The sequence below is a fragment of the Podarcis erhardii genome (assembly GCF_964252035.2).
Source record: "Podarcis erhardii genome assembly, chromosome: 12".
NCBI classification, from domain to species: domain Eukaryota; kingdom Metazoa; phylum Chordata; class Lepidosauria; order Squamata; family Lacertidae; genus Podarcis; species Podarcis erhardii.
The window spans coordinates 33,284,341-33,301,667 of NC_138513.1; the positions used below are offsets into that span (position 1 = coordinate 33,284,341).

Genomic DNA, 17,327 nt, shown 5'->3' on the forward strand with positions numbered 1-17,327 from the left:
CCGCCCGGTCCGGGAGCGACTGAAGGGTTGGATTTCGGGGTGCGGGGAGGGCGACGCAGCCATCCCGGCTAGCAGAGAGCGAAGCGAGGGAGGGGAGGGAGGGAAGGCTGGCTTACGGGGCCTCTCCAGGAAAGAGTTAAAAAGAAAAAGCGGCGTGTTTCGCTCTGCAGACTGGCCGGGAGGGAAAGGCAACTCCTTCCTTTCAGGTTTCCCACGCTTGTGGCGAATTTTGATGTGCAAAAGGTGTCTAGGTGGAGATAGAATTAAGAAAGTAGCTTGCTTGTTTTATCTCTGTGGACGCTTTGCAGTCCTGGTTTGATTGTCCTGTGGTGGCAATGTGTGATCAGGGTAAGTAAAACTTGTTTGTGTGTGTGTGTGTGTGTGTGTGTGTGTGTGTTTTAAATCCAAGCAATTCCCGGTGTATCAGGGGCACGATCTCCTGAACAGATCTTAACATGTGTAGATAGAGACTAGTAGGTATTAACGATGGCTTCATCTTTTAAAGCTGCTTTAAAGAAAATTTAAGGCTCGATCAATTTGAATGAAGCACAGGTAGTTACAATATCGTCACTTCCAGTTCCTTACTATGTCATTTATGTAGCTGTCCATCAGTTATTGACTGAATTAGAAGCAAATCGTTAAATTTGAGCACTTCAGGATTAATATGTGTCGCCCACTTCTTTGGTTGGTTGATCAATGTCTGGGATGTACATGTAAAGTGCAGTAATGTTTAAAACAGCTTAAGTGGAAATCCCTTTATTTTAAACTGTTTCAGATACTTTGTGCTGTTCGAATCTGTTAAATTATGTAAAGATTTGTTTCTGTGCAATAAGGAGTCTGCAACTACAATGCAGTGTGTATGTGAATAGTGAGCAGACAAATGCATTAGATATCTGTGTAAAAGTATTGAGTAGTTGATTGTGTGATAACTTGTTGGGCACGCACTTTGTTTTCCCATACAAACTCATTTTGTATGCAGTAAAATTTACCACAAATAACAATGTGAAGCACTACTCTAATAAACTAGTAATTCTTTGAGAGTTAAAATATTGAGAAATAATTTAGAACATATACAAAGCTCAGAAATTACAAAGTTACAATTTCATACCTCACTGAACAATTCCATATATTAAACAAACAACAAATGATATCTTCCTAAACACACTTAGGTAGCAATCACATGTACTGTAAAGACTGAATTCCTTGAAACTGACTTCTGAATAAAAATGCATAAGATTAGGTTGCAGGCACCAACTTTTTAGTGAATTTGGATGAAAATTACTTTCATGTATCCCTCCAACTTGGGCCCCTATTTATATCTATTTTCTTACACACAGGAATCCCATTGTTTTTTGTCCCTCAATGAAATGGTATTATCAGAGGCTCCTCCTGGTATTTTATGATGTAGTATATAGTACTGATTGATTTATCACAGTTTGGTTATTATTTTCATATATGTATTTAAACTTGAAAAGAGTTAAGTATTCAGTGCTGTATTAACAAGTAAACTAATAATAAAGCTGGACCTTTTGATAAAATGAAAAGCTGCTGTAACTCTTAACTACTTGCCAGATATTCCATGCAGGTCAGGCTGTGGGTTGATGGAGGAAGAATGGCCTCTTCTGTCCTTCATCTGCCACTTGCTTGGTCTCCATGCTGGCCACAAAGGAAGCGAAGCCACTTATTTCTTGGCCAGCAGGAAAGAGCAAGAAAGTGGAGAAGGGACAGAGAATACCATGTTCCTCCTTTACCAGCTTGTTTGGCTTCCATGAATCCTCTTCCTTCCCAGTCATCACATGTCCAGCATAGAAATGAAGAGGGCTGGTGGATCAGGCAGGTAACATTATGTCGTCCCCCCCCCCCAACCAGTTGATTGCATTTCTAAAGTGCAAATGATTTTACTAACCTGCTTTTTACTTCTAAGAGGGGCTTGCAAAGGAGAGATGGAGTTCTTCACTATCCATCAGCCTCATGAATAAATAAGCAAATGAGTGTAAAATCTTGCATGCTAATAACTGACAGTTGTATTGTAATCCTAAATCATGATAAAATTATAAAAATATTTATTTTCCCAATATATGGAGAACGTTTGGTATTCATATGAATGCCAGACTATATCTGAAATTAGAACTAGTACTGTACATCTGTAAGTCCATATGTTTTGTTTCTTTTTATGAAGCATTGTCTTAGAATGGAACAAAATTACAGTGTTTTCTATATTGGTGCAGGGCATCATCTAAGTCAAGGGTACACAACCTGCGGCTCTCCAGATGTTGTTGGACTACACCTCCCATCAGCCCTGGTCACTGGCTATACTGACTGGGGCTGATGGGAGTTGTAGTCCAAAAACATCTGAAGGGCCACAGGTTGTGCACCCCTGACCTAAGTTAGGTATGGATGGCTCACTAGTAATTTCTTCTCTTTCTCTCTTCCTCTTGCACCCTACAATTCATTTCTAAATAAAGATGGCTAGCTAGGCGTGAGTGATATATTGCCCATGACCGCTATGAGGAGCAGACCATGATGTTGGCCTCATTCAGTGGTATATCACTGGTGAAACCACTACTGCTCCTGAATCCCTCTGCTAGCAGTGTCTGCTAGAGATAGTCAAGAATTCCTTCCTCCAGTGGGTGCTGCTGACAGAGGGACTCAGGAGTGGCAGTGGTTTCACCAGCAATATATCGCTGAGTGAAACCATCATCCCACTCTGCCCTCATACGGAGCAGGCACCAATACAGCTTGTTCCTCCCTCTGCATCTTTAAACTGCTCAACTGAGGAGTATGCAGCTGCCTTTGCCTCAGTTGAGCAGTTAAAGGAGCCCCCAGCCCAGTGCTGGCTCCCACAAGTCAGAGGCGGATTGGGGGTGGGGTATATCGTCAAACTGCGATGTTTGGCTGGTGATACACCACAGTGTTGAAAAACTGATATCGCCCAGCCCTAAAGAAGGCTGGGGGAATCTATAACCCCTTTTAATCCCTATTTTTTCTGTAAAGAAGTATAACCAGGAACACAAAAGCTGAAGTATTAGCAGTCATTGGTGATAGTTGCATTGTTTGCTTGGGTAGTTTTCCCTCTTCTGCTCATAGGGCAGTTGGTTGTAAATCACCACTGTGCGGGGGGGGGGGGTGACTATATGCACAATATTTTTCTTTGGCCTTTAGATTATCAATACAGTCATACCTCAGGTTACAGACGCTTCAGGTTGCGCGTTTTCGGATTGTGCACCACGCTGAATCCAGAAGTACTGGAATGGGTTACTTCCGGGTGTTGGCGTATGCGCAGAAGCACTAAATCACGCTTTGCACATGTGCAGAAGCGCCAAATCGCAACCCGCACGCACACAGACGCGGCACTGCTGGTTGCGAATGCTGCGGGTTGCGAATGTGGCTGCCGCATGTATCACACGTTTGTCCACTGTATTGAATTTAGATTTTCACTGAGGTAAGCAGGAAGGAAGCATCAAATGAGAAAGTTGGATATGCAAGCAATTAGTAACTGAATTTGAATAATTTTGAGTGGTTGTTATTCAGTGATTTGGTGAAACTGCAGTATTTAATAACATGGTGTAATATTTTAAGGTAGGTTAGGAGCAGACGGCCATCTTTTCAGGAATGTTTGGAAATGCCTCTGTAGTTGTAACAAACAAGAGAAGTTGGTGCATTCTTTTTCCTTGTTTACATTTTGGCATTGAGTTGAAAAATAAGAAGAGCAACAGGTTTGCCCATTGTTTAATATTTATCTTGTGTACACTTTAAGACTTACATATTTTTGTTAGAGGAGCTATATAAAGAAAAGTAAGCATATATAGTCTTATTAAAGTCAGAGCATTATAAAGATTAAAACATTTAATCAGCACATTTCTTTTAATTTATCAGGACTTAAAATATCTAGCATTTGACTTCTATAAATGCAAGGAATATTGATTCTTTTTTGCAGAAAGTGTCTAAAGGACTTTTCCTATAAAAGATTGAAATGTAGTAATGAACACTTCATTTAAAATTTAATAAATAAAAGTAAAATGTCTGGTATTCAAATAGCTGCTTAGGCTCATGAAAGGAGCTTGTGATAATAAAAACTGCTCTTCATGCTTTACAACAAACTTCCTTTGCAATTCCCCTCAGTTTTAAAAGCTATTTATTTGCCTTATGACATTTGAGTTGGAGTGGCGTCTGGTTGCAAGCTGTACTAAGCTCACTAGCCGCATAATTCTTTGTATCTTGATAATGGTTTATGTCCTTCTCAAAGAAGCTTAAGGTGGGGCAACCAGTGGGAACAGAAGTTAGCAAGAAATAGTAAAATATTTAGTAAGCATTTTAAAATGCTGCAGGAATAACCAGTTTGGCCAAAGTAGAAAGTTTTATGGTATCGCCAGAATACATGCACACTTGGAACATTGGTGGAGCTTGGGACAAAGGTTTCCACCCACTGGGAATGCTACTTTTATGTGGTATTCGGACTTGTTAGATGTATGTTGTATGTAAGCTAAGACAGTGATCAGGCGAAGGGCAGAAGGTAGTAATAGGATTCAAGCTTGTTATATTACTTGAAATCAAAACATGAACCTTGATTTGTGTCAATAACGTATGACAGGATGGTGGTGCCTGAACACTCCGCTATCTGGAGGTGCATGCCTGGGGATCCTTGGCTCTTGTCAGTTTTCACACACTAGCAATATATCCTGTAGAATTCTATCCATTATATTTTATCTGCACAATCAGAATGAATTTCAGGAACCAAAAAGACGTATTGAAAAATACGGTTTTCAAGCTGTCTGGCCCCAGATTGGCAAATAGCTATTCCATTTTGGCATCTGTAAACCTGTTTAAGGAGCCATTTGGTGCCTAGCTTATATATCTGAGCTTCTGGCACTGGACTGTGTACAGATGATGAACCATGGGGTGATGTACTCTCAGCAACTTGTCCACATCGAGAGGGTTGGACTGGAATGGTTTTTAAGGGCAGTTTCATATAAAACAAGCTACAGTTGTCAATTCTCATGGTTATAAAGGCATCACTTATTACATTTTTATTTCACCTTATCAGAACTTTGGGCTGCATACAGGGTTGCCATTCTCAGCCCTTGTTTCTTCAAACTTAATCAGTGTAAGTTTATGGTTGAGTGGAGGCTGAATCTGGGTTTTCTTGGTACTGGTCCAACACTCTACCCACTACACCAAACTAGTGACCTATGAATGATGATTGTTGACCTAATCCATATCTTAGAGATGTTCACAACCATTCACCAGGCACATTGTGTAAAAGTATGTTTCTGCAGTCTGGACTTTGTGATTCAGTGATGGCTCCAAGAGCACCCACAGCTGACAATCTATATAACTAGGAGGATTGAATACTATCTATTATTATTTTTACCCCTCAAGTTGCAGTATTTGCTGATCATTGCTCCTTCCAAGTGTAAGCTTGTTTTGTGCATTTTGAAAGTAGGAATGAATAAGGCAACACAAACTTTTAGGTGTAAGACTTATAGCAGTCTTAATTGAAATCCATACACGCAAGCAAGATTTATTTATTTATTTATTTATTTATTGAATTTATATACCGCCATATACTGTAGGTTTTTAAAGCCCTATTTCCAATGTTGCAGTACTCATTTGTCAAACAATAAACTCTGAGCTCTTAAAATTATTATCTGTATTAGCATAGAAATTTGTAGTATGGTCTAGAGATCCAGATAGAAAACAGCTAAGCTATTCATGTTTTTAGTGGGAAACTTCTATGTTGGAGCTGAATAGATGTTTCTCAGGTGAGCTGGGTTTTGCTAACCTGTTTTACAAGGATGAAGCTATATAAAGGAAAATGTTGTTGTTTGAGGTTGAGGAAACCATTTCATTCTTTCAAAGTTACAAGTAGCCATTACGATAAGTGGAGAAGCAACCAGAGTCTTGTTACACCCATCCTTTCAGTATAGTATCAGTTTCATTTTGTCCAGGATATAGAAAGGTGCCACTGAGCTGAGTAAGACCTGATTAATGCAGAACAGGATGTGAAATAGTTGACGATCCAGTGGAATAATTCTGAGGAAATTCTTAAGCAGTCAGACAGGATTTATATGCAGTGTTTATGTTGACTCTGGAATATGTCCCACTGCATTAAATGTTTAAATGGTAAGTGTCCTTCCAGCATTTACTGCCAGAGGCTGTGGGAGACATAAGCAGTCCCATGAGGAAACTCTGTGCTGTAAAGGACTTAACATCAGACTACTTAGGCACTTGTATACCAATATTATTTCCTAAGAGACCTGCTGTGGTCCAGAGGTTCAGCATCAGAGTGGCAGTTAAAAGATTTTAGAACTAGGGGAATGCTTGTAGCACTTTTTTGACAGCAGTTTGTATACCCAGCAACAGAGAAAAGCTGTGAGAGACCAAAGCAGCAGTCCTGTGAGGAAGCCCTGGCCTATGTGAGACCTAATATCCAACTACTCTTAATCAGTAATTTCTAGGAGATTCAGCTACAGAGTGAAATTGGAATATATAAGAACTAGAGATAAAACCATATACACCTTTGCCTTGCCCTAAAAATTATCGCCTTTTTAAAGTATTTTAAATATACTGTAAACCACTTCAGCAAGTTCAGTTAGTAGGCAGGATTTAAGTACAATGAATGGGCCTTCCATCCTCACGAATATTTAGTCACAAATAGCTGTGTGTGTTTTAAAAGGTAGCTCATGATGACCAATCCAGGATCCAGAGCATACCACAGTCCACATGAAAATGGTAGTGAATATTAGCTGGGTTTAGGCAAAGACGAGAACCTTGTTGGCACCACAGAACAGCGAGGATGGGCTTGGTCCTCATGGTTGCTGTTTTCAAATTTGGCAGACATGTTAAATGTGACCTTCCATTTTCTTGTTTGCAGTGACATAGTATCATAAAGAAACCTTATGTAGGTAGGGGTATAATTAGAATGACTAGCTGGCTCTACCTCATTTTTCATGTTCTTGCTGCCCTCCACATGTTGGAGGACAAGTGTCTGTGGCAGGCATTCTGCCGTACGTGTGGAGACTTGCTGTACAAGTTAGAATCCTGATCTGGATTGTGTTGTGACTGTTATGGAGGGTTACTGTGCTGATGTGACATATAGAATGCTTGTCATCACACAAATGTGGCAGCCCCCCACACTTTAGGAAATGCCACCTAATATTCATGGGCAAGGGGCAACTATTTCTACTCCCTCCTAGCATGTTTGTGGAAGCACTTTGAATGTGATCATCTGGATTTTGAACAAACACTTGTTGAAACTGTTGTTGTTCTGTGAACATATTGCAGAAACAATTCATATATTTGTTCACACAGTAAGTTGCAGGCTGCATTAAAACAATTAGGATTTGAATTTGATACTGTTTCTTAGATCAACAAATTATTATTCTTGTGAATTATCTTTTTTGGTAACCAGAGGGTAGACAATGACAGATGAGTTAGGGGAGAAAGTGGGTATTTCTGTAGAAGTTGCTATGTAGAGCAGGTAAAATTCAGTTGGAGTTATTGTAGCAGACAAACTGGAAACCTGTACTAACACGCAGGGGGTGGAGGGAATGTGGTCAGTGAAAAACTTGCTATCCCTCTGCTTACTCAAGTCTTTTGCCAAATGTCTCTAACAGGGTTTTTGGTTAGTACACAAAAACCCAGGAGTTGCTGTGTCTGCAATCTGCGATAAAGCAGGCTTGTTGCAGCAACTGATAAGTTCCTGCGCAAACCAGCTCTGTTGGATCAACTTGCAAAGAGACCTGATAAATGGTGTGGCATAGCAATTCAGGTTGAACCACATTTGGGCCAAAGGAGAGGGGAACTAACAGATTATCCACCCCCACCCCCCTTAACATTATTGGTCCTCCCATAAACGTTCTTGGTGCTCTACCAAGTACATTGCCTTGGAATACCACTTGTAGAGGGCTGAGTTATTGAAGTTCATGGTCAGTTGACTTCAGTCTGTCAAAATATGAGAGACTCCCAGACCAACCTACCCAACTCTTTATCTCCTTATTCTACCCTATTACTAGCACATACTCATCAGCCTCTGTTGTTGGGCAAGCTGAAATGGTCAGTGCTATAACATGTGCATTAGAGAAAGATTTCTTAGCTATTTTGTATATTCCATTCCCAGTGACAATACAGCCTGTGGAGTCCACCAGATAGGCACCACTGCTATCCACAGAGACAGTCAAGGTCTGCAGTAGTGTGCCTAAAGCTATTTTTAATGTGAATAAAATAGTTAATGGGTCACAAGAGCTTCCTTAGTTGTGAGGTTGTTAGTTGGCACATTAAGTATGGTTATATGATGAACTTTAATTCCATCTACTATGAGGTATACAATGTCTAGCATAATTGAGCTAATCTATCTATGCTGGGGGGATTATTCTCTTCTGAGGGCTGCTAAAATGTAACTTTCAATTTATGAATTGCTGTGGACATGAACAGAGTAGAGCAGACCAGGCGTGTCCAAAGTCCATTTCGGGGGCCTAATCCAGCCTGCCGGTCAATTTAATCCAGCCCCCGCGGTAGTATTTCGCCTCTTCAACAACTTCAATCCTAAAAAAAGCTCAACAACTACTTGTCGGCTCTCACGCATGTTCACTTCATCAAATCTGGCCCTATTTGAAAAAAGTTTGGGCACCCCTGGAGTAGACGCATACCTAATTTGGATGGATATATTTTATTGCCTAACAAATGTGCCTAACAATTTTATTGCCTAACAACAACAAAAATGTGGTCACTAATTTCTGAATACTGTTTTGTGAAACAGGTTATTTGAGTTGAAGGCACATCGAGGTTCACATCCTGGAATCGTCTTTTTAAGAATCTGAAACAAGGGACTCCTTTCTAGTTTGGACATGGCCAACCGAGGAGCAACTAGACCCAATGGGCCTAATGCTGGAAATAAAATATGTCAATTCAAGTTAGTTCTTCTGGGAGAATCTGCAGTTGGCAAATCAAGTCTGGTGCTTCGTTTTGTAAAAGGCCAGTTTCATGAGTTTCAAGAGAGTACGATTGGAGGTGAGAAAATGTTGTGTATCTATATATATTACTGTATATTTATTGGGAATTGTTACTGCTGTCAATCCAAAATTCAAATTTCATTGGACAATAGCAAACATTGCACAAGCAAACTTCCCCTTCTCTCTCCTCCCTCGCTGTAATCCTCCCCATCCCACCAAATTTGCTCTAGAAGGCCATCCAAAGCAGATTTTAAGGTGGGGGACATTCCATCAAAGATTTCTTGTTTTGCTGGCAAGGCGGACCTGTTGTATTTTATCCAGTGGTTTAATTATTTTTATTTGTCCCATATTTTTGTTATGTTGTGAATATTGCATTATCTTGATTTTTTTCTGTTGATTAAAAGGTAACTTTGAATTTTATTTAAGTTTCTGCTGTAACAGGTTTGTGCAAGCTTGAGTTGTATAGAAATCAAGGTGTACACATACAGCACTTTTCCCCATTGTGATGCCCCCTAGTGTGTCCTGGCTGGGGGGTTGAAGACATATGGAGGGCACCAGGTTGGTGAAGCCAATCTACAGCTGACAACAGATACTTGCATTAAAGTTTTTGAAAGACAGGGGTACATGGGTTTAATAGCTCACTCATAGATAGTAAGATAGGAAACTTCCTAGTAAAGTGTGAGGTGGTGCTTTGTGTGCAAAGCGTATTGTTCTTTCTTTTAAAAGGAGCTGCCTCCTTCATTGAGGAACTACAGCTCCTGCATAAAGATCTGGGCTAGTTGTGGCATGGGTGTATGAGCTCATAGCTACTTTAATTCATATTCAGCTTATTTAAAACTAAGATGCTGCCTAACACCTGTAAAAAAAAAGGTAAAGGACCCCGGATGGTTGAGTCCAGTCAAAGGCATCTAAAGGGTGTGGCATTCATCTTGCTTCAGGCCGAGGGAGCCAGCATTTGTCTGTTGGTATGCCTGTTGATATGCTGTTCATTGTGTTCCTGAAAACAGCTGTAAGTCTGAAGTCCTGTTGTGCTGCCCTCTGGATGCCAACCACTATATAATGCCAAGGTCACAGGTTCAATCCCTATATGAACCAGCTGCATATTCCTGCATTGCTAGGTGATCCTTGGGGTCCCTTCTAACTCTACAGTTCTATGATTCTACGATATACAACAGCATTTGTGAGGTCATTGTGCCTAACTCGTACTTCCCAAGATATATAAACTATGCCAGAGGGTTTGTCTGTTTCAAGAACCCATCATACCTCTCAGAATTAGGGCTTGTATGTTGTATATGTGACCAGGCTTTCCTAATTAGAGCAATGTAGTATCCTACCTAATTGTTTTTTCTTGGCTTTGTTCTTTGCAGTCTTCAGATGACTAGACCATGTGAAAAATGAACATAATGAACATAATATTTTAGTTCAGTTCATTCATTCATTTCCAGCTTTGTATTCTCGTTATAAAAAGCACACCTAGACATTCCGTTGTTGCATCCATAACCATCTAGGTGCTGTTTAGCTCCGAGCTTTCATATCTCAGTTTCTAACACTGCTCCAGGTGTTGTTAGACCCCAGTAACATCTGGAGAGCCACAATTTTGCATACCTGTTTTCCCCTACTGCTCCTTCCTCCCTGCAGCCCACAGTGTCCTCATCAAATCTGTTCCCGCAGATCCTGAGCTGATTTGGAGTGGCACTGAGGGCTGCATTGGGGGTGGGAATCTGTGGCTCTTGTGATTTTGCTACCTCTTTCCCTCACCATTGCTCATATATGCTGCTGTTGATGGGAGTTGGGAGTCAACATCTGAATTCCACACACTATATTCATCTCCTGGCAAGAAAAAAAGAATGTTCTACATATGAAAACATTGTATGTTGTACACTTCAGATGTTTTTCAACATTAAGGGGTTTCCAGATAAAATAAAATGTAATGAGCATATGTAGAGTCACAAACCCTATTGCTTTCTTTTCTCTTTAGCTGCTTTTCTAACACAGACCGTATGTCTTGATGACACAACAGTAAAATTTGAGATTTGGGACACAGCTGGTCAAGAACGATATCACAGTTTGGCACCAATGTATTACAGAGGAGCCCAAGCAGCTATAGTTGTATATGATATTACCAACGAGGTAATGTGTGAACTAAACTGAATGAATCTGGTCACTTTTTTAGTGTTGCATTTGTTGCTGAGGTATTCGTGAATTGTTTTTAAAAAGGCAAAATTCTGAATAGTTCTGTTTTTATATTCTAAGTTCAATTTATGGCCAGATTCTGGCTGACTGATTTGTTTTTGTTTGTTTGTTTTGGAATAACTATGTTTTCGGTATACCTTTCATAATGTAGGTTGATTCTTTAGCAGAGTTTTGTGGATTGTTTTAAAACTCGTATTTTATTTTAAATTTGTTGCATCCTGTTTTGATGTTGTATAAAGTAAAATAATCATAATTTAAAGGCTGCATTATGAAGCCTTATCTAAATATTAATATTTAGTCATCTTCAAAATTCAATTGATGCAAAGAGGATTTCCTCCCCAAGTAAATATAAGTAAAATTTAGGCGTTTGCTAATTTAAATTGTTGTAACAAAAGGGGTATGGAGAGAAGGGATAATATTATAATGTGCTTTTGTGTAATGAGTGCCCACCATTGCTCTTTTTCTAAATTCTGATTGTGGTATATACCAATGAAGGTGGAAAAGAATAAATGAGCTTTTCTTTCTTTCTTTAAATGATTGACAGGAATCCTTTGCAAGAGCAAAAAATTGGGTAAAAGAACTCCAGAGGCAAGCAAGTCCTAACATTGTAATAGCTTTAGCAGGAAATAAAGCTGATTTAGCTAACAAAAGGGCTGTAGATTTTCAGGTAAGTTATGTCTCTTATATTTGATCAGAAGTTCTGGTTTTGCTGGAATATTATACAGAACTTTAAAGCCCCCTCAGTCATGCTATTGTTTTGCTGCAGGTCTTTGGCAGAACTGACCTTTTATTTTGTTAACTTGTGTTGTTCCTACTTTGCTTGCTTTGGAAACCACACACACAAACTTGGGAATGCAAGTGGTTTAGAAAGCAAGCTGTTTTAAGGATTTATTCTACCAGATAATTTATGTGTATGCTACAAGTAGAATGGGCAGGTCACCCACTGCCTTGACCAACATATTCTTATTTCCTGCAAACATCTTCAATAAAATATGAGCTTTTTGGTGAAGTGGGGCAGCACAACCTTCTTTCTCACATAAATCAATATATAATGGTGTAGGCAGATCTGAAGAGTATAGTGTTCTGTGAAACTACTAGAAGGGATGGCAGTAAATAAGTTTGCAGTGGGGTAAGTTGAACATTATGTTTGTACGAGGATCTGGAGTTAAGGCTCCACTCATTCATGAAGCAGATAGTGGGCCTGCTTAAACATCACAGTCTGCCTAACAAGGTTATTGAATGTATGAAAAAGGGGGTAAATACCTGTGTGTTAACTTTTAATTTGAATATAAACGCAATATGTTTAGTGAAAACAATGTTGGTTGGGTCTGATACTGCAACCCCAGTGCATACACTGGAATGCCAGGGATTGAATCTGGGACCCTGGGCATGCAAAGCAGATTCTCTACCACTGCGCCTTATTCTGAAAAATTTCAAGCAGTAAAACCTGCAAAATGTCCCTGCACACACAGTGGTTATGGGAGGGGCACATCCTTCTTTCATTCCCTATGTAAGCATTTATATGGCACCATCTATTAACTGCTTTAAAGGAAGGGTGGACAATTTATTACTGAGGGAAGCATCAACATTAGATTGAGATACACAAGTTCGCTGCTGATTTGAATACATGCAAAATATATTCATGAATTTAGCAAATAACAAATTTGTGTGTCTTCTACAATATTCTTTCCTAAAATGGGCAATATGAACATAGGAACCTTCAGTGTTTTCTCAAATATTTATATGTTGAGAATAGTTAGCTTGACTTTAGACTTGCCTCTCTGGATAATGTTACTGCTAGCCTTCAGTCTCCTTTCCAAACCTGTATTTGTAGCCACAAATGTTAGAAACATGACTTTAAGACACAAGTAGCCACTGCTCCAGGCTGAAGATATTCATGGATGGTGTGTTATTCAGCATAAGCTGGTTTTTCTTTCATTGTATTTTAGTGAAGGCCCACTTAACTCTGCAAAGTGCATTTCTTTTAAGATGCATTCTGAGCCAGAAAGATAACTAATTTATGTAAAGGTACTTCTTTCTTTGGTTGGAAGCAGAAAGTAGAGGATTGGAGGCAGGAAGTAGAGGATCCTGAAGTCCTGTTGTGCAAGTTGGATGTTTTCCGATACAGGCAGCATTGTAATGATGTCTGTGTCTTCTAAAGTTGCCTTTTCCATAATAATAGTGTGGAGAGACTTTGCATTCATAAAAAGCTTGTTTTCTGATACAATTTTAAGATTTCTGAATAACTGATGCTGATCTTACTGCATAGTCCTATAGCTCTAGATTCCAGCATTAAGATGATGATGAGCTTTTCTGAGTTCTGTAAAGGTTACTTGTCAGTTTTTTTGTGTGTGTTTTTTAAAAGTTTTACTTCTATTTTTCATTCCCACAATTGCTGCACACTTTCATACTCACCTATCATTTTTATTACGCCAGAATTGTTTAGATTTGTGATTTGCAGTATTTTTGTCTTGGTACAGATTTGTGCAGTAGCCTTTTCAAATCCTAAAGACTGATTTATTTATTTTTTAGGGGGCAGGGAAAAGAGCTTATCAAACTTGGCATGGTGACATTTAGCCTTTGAAAAGGAACAGTAGATTCTAAGCTGGCAGTAAAAAAATGCTGTGTATAGTCCACAACTATATGAAGAAATAATAAACTGGTATGCTTAATTTACAGGAAGCACAGTCTTATGCGGATGACAACAGTTTATTGTTCATGGAGACGTCGGCTAAAACATCAATGAATGTAAATGAAATATTCATGGCAATTGGTAAGTAAACCTTTAATGGAAGGTACATTTTTAAAACATATTTGTATGTGCTTCATTGAAGAGTGTGGGACTTAATAGCATTCACCAAACAAGTTATCTGATATTAGTGCTTAATGGACCCAGTGTTTCTGAGCACTGATTGGTTAACTCAGCAAGCTTTTGCCATTCTAAATCATACATTGTTTGACCTTTTACAATGAACAAACAAGATAAATGGCAGTGTTGAGCAAAATTAGAATATTGTGAAGGAATGTACAAATCTAAAAAGCTTTATTTCGTAATATCAGGGGAATGCAGAATATTGAAAAGAAATGTAGATTTAAGGACCTCAGAGTTATGACACGACTGGTTTCCAGTCCCCAATTCTTTTGAGTCTACCAGAAAACAGTACATTTTGTATTATCTGCAGAACGAAGTATATGTTGTTAGCTTGTATTTTACTAAACCGTGGCTTAAATCCCAAATGTCCCTTGAATGTGGAAGGCATTTCTGCTTTTGCATTTGAGGTGGAAGCTTGCTGATTTGCAGGCTACATTGTATGCACATTTTGTGGGTTTTCTGAACCCTCATTAGTGGCTTTTTATAGAGCATATAGGGCAGCTGTGGAAAGCAGGGTGGGAAAGCCTGTTGCCTGTTGGGACCACTACACATTTTTCATTAAATCCAGGTAAACTCTGAACTTCTTTATTGAGACACTGTGTTTACTCACGTTTGAGTTAAACAGAACCAAAACTCACATTGTCCACGTTGCGGGATAACGTCTCCATACTGGTGTGATAACCCAAGAGTACAGTGTTTTTCCTATGCTAATTGGAGCTAGTGAAATAGAGAGTCACATATATGTTTTCCATTTTATTCTGCCCTCATTATATTTGATTCCTTCGAGCAGGCAGTGGTTAAAAAAGCATTTCCTAAATTTCCCCTATTCTGTGAGCAATTTGTTTGAAAATAGCAAGCATTAGAGAAGTGCCTATAGGTTAAAAACCCACCCCCGCCACATTTCAGAAGAGCGGAGTAGTTTTTATACTAGGTATCTGAAAAGTTGATTTGGGGTGGGTGGGATGAAAGCAGGCTTCCCTACTCCGTGGTTTTTGTGGGCAGCAATTCATTTTAGTATGGAAAATGGTATATCAATGGTGCCCCTTAGAGAGTAACCAGCAAAATAGATGCAGGAACTATAGTTAGGATAGATTGGATGGGGGGGTGGGGAAGAGAGAGAGACTTTAAGCTTCTGTTCTGGTCAGTTGGTACCAAAATTCACAGAAACTATTAAGTGCAAAGCTGATTTGACATGACTATGGGCATGTGGCGCAGAGGCAGAAGGACTTGAATATCTAGAATTTTCTAAGCAAGCACCATTGCAGAACTAGCAAAAGATTACAGAACAGACAGGAACAAAATTGTACAACGCTTCATCATCTCTTCCTCAAAGGCCTGGTAAATTTATTCCCTCTGATTAGAAGCTCCCCTGTCAGCCACAAGGGGAAGAAGCTCCCCTGTCTCTCCCAGCCCTGATGTTTTCCTTACATGGCTTTGGGTTTGGGAGAAGTGGATTGTGTTCAGTAGGTTTTCTCCTTCACCCTTATGCCCCCAAATCTCCCCAGTATTTTGAGGCTGAAGGGGAAATGAAGGGGGAAAGTTCCATTGTACAAGTAGAACAGCAGGTTTGTATACCACCCTATGGTTTTTGCAGACACACTGCAGTTTTTTAAGGTCCAAATGACTTTGGAGGTCCCTGATTTGGTTTGGGGGTGATTCAGAGTGGTCTCACTTTGGTGCAGTGAGTCACATACCTCTCCAAATTGGCCTGATTTTACTTAGGATCCTGTGCATACCCTTATGTGCTTGTATAGAATTGTCATTTATTAGATGCGAATGTGTGTAGGAAACGCTTATAAAAAAAGTTGTAATGCTAGTTTTTAAAAATTACCTTTCCTTGCAGCTAAAAAGTTGCCGAAGAATGAACAACAGAATGCAGGGGCCAACTCTGTCCGAGGAAGAGGAGTAGATCTTACTGAACCAACACAACCAACTAAGAGTCAATGCTGTAGTAACTAAACCTTCAGCTGCTTTAAACTGTCTTGAATATTCTTCTGCTTCCTAACTTGTTAATAACGAAGGAATTTGGAGTGTTTAACCTGGCCCAATACAGCTTCCAAAATCGAAGAGACTTACAAAATAATCATTCTGTATTAGAAACGACTTTGTCCTAATTTTTAATAACATGCATGTATCACTGGCTGTTACGTTTCAGCAAAAGAGGGGGGAAATGGAAGCTGGATAGACTTGCTTCAGTTGAAAGGTTTATAAACTGTATCACATGTCATTAGGGATAGAGACTCAACTACTCCATGGGTCTGCAGCTAACTGGTTAGTTCCTCAAGCTTTGGATATTGGTTACTGTTAGTGAAATAGAATTGGGATTCTCCCTTTGTGGTATGGGGGAAAAACCCTAACTATAACACACCTTCTAAAGATCCTATAAGCTTATTCACAGTATTTATGCAAAATGTTGTTTATGTGGGTATCTACCATTTAAATATACATTCCACATTTCCATAATGTAACTGCAAAATATGTGCAGCATTAACAATTTTATGGATCCTGTGCTTGCAGAACAATTGGTTTTTAGTTGTTCCACTATATGTAAATGTGTCAACCCAGTTTAAAGTAAAAATCAAGTTTAATTCAATTTTTTCCCTGTTTATAAAATGGCACAGCTAATGAATTCAACATCTAATGCAAAATTTCCCTCATCATAAACTATTGAAATATGTCCAACAAAAACTAGATATCGTGATTTTGGTTTTAATCACTGTTGACCATAACACAATTATCTTTCCCCTAAGAATAAAATCAGTCAGTGCACTAACAATTATGTACATTCAACTTGATTTTAAATTGGGATATTAATGTACTGTAAATAGGGTACTGCATTGTAGTCTACATCTGTTTAATACTCTGTACTATTTAAGAGTTGCTTAAAAGTATACAATATGTACAGTTACTTTCAAGAGCTAACATTTCTTTTCCCCACATCTCAAGGGGATTAAGTTCTTCCTTAATGGCTAGAACAGTAATAAATGATGCTCCTGTACATGTAACATAAGTACTACTGTCTGTCTGTAATGAAATCTGCAACTTTGTTTTCCAAAGTCCATTTTATTTTGATCTGTCCAGTATATTGCACTAATTCTTTAGTTATTTTCATTATATGAAATCTACCAAGTGTCAGAAAAGATGATTTAATCTATTTAAATGTTGAACTGCTAGCAGAAACTTACATGTGCAGATTGTAAATTTGCAGTAATTGGGCTTAGCAAGGAAAATGACAGTTCACCAGTGTTTAGTTTTATATTGAGGTGCTCAGGTTTGAATAAAGTGGTATAAAAAAGGAAATAATTGTAATC

The 17,327-nt window shown here is 39.0% G+C and overlaps 1 protein-coding gene across 1 annotated transcript; it reads left to right on the plus strand.

Annotated features, from left to right (window-relative positions):
• The first annotated feature begins 8,758 nt into the window (after window positions 1–8,758).
• On the plus strand, window positions 8,759–17,319 carry RAB5A (RAB5A, member RAS oncogene family). The gene is made up of 5 exons (XM_081833941.1): window positions 8,759–9,009; window positions 10,930–11,081; window positions 11,689–11,811; window positions 13,824–13,917; window positions 15,860–17,319. Exons 1-5 carry the CDS (start codon window positions 8,847–8,849, stop codon window positions 15,973–15,975), a joined length of 648 nt encoding a protein of 215 aa, XP_081690067.1. The 5' UTR covers window positions 8,759–8,846; the 3' UTR covers window positions 15,976–17,319.
• The last annotated feature ends 8 nt before the right edge of the window (window positions 17,320–17,327 follow it).

Excerpts from the sequence above, each read along its gene's own strand:
- RAB5A (XM_081833941.1), top strand. The coding sequence starts at position 8,847 with ATGGCCAACCGAGGAGCAACTAGACCCAATGGGCCTAATGCTGGAAAT. Across the intron at positions 9,010-10,929 it reads TCAAGAGAGTACGATTGGAG|CTGCTTTTCTAACACAGACC; the intron begins GTGAGAAAATGT and ends TTTTCTCTTTAG. Across the intron at positions 11,082-11,688 it reads TATATGATATTACCAACGAG|GAATCCTTTGCAAGAGCAAA; the intron begins GTAATGTGTGAA and ends AATGATTGACAG.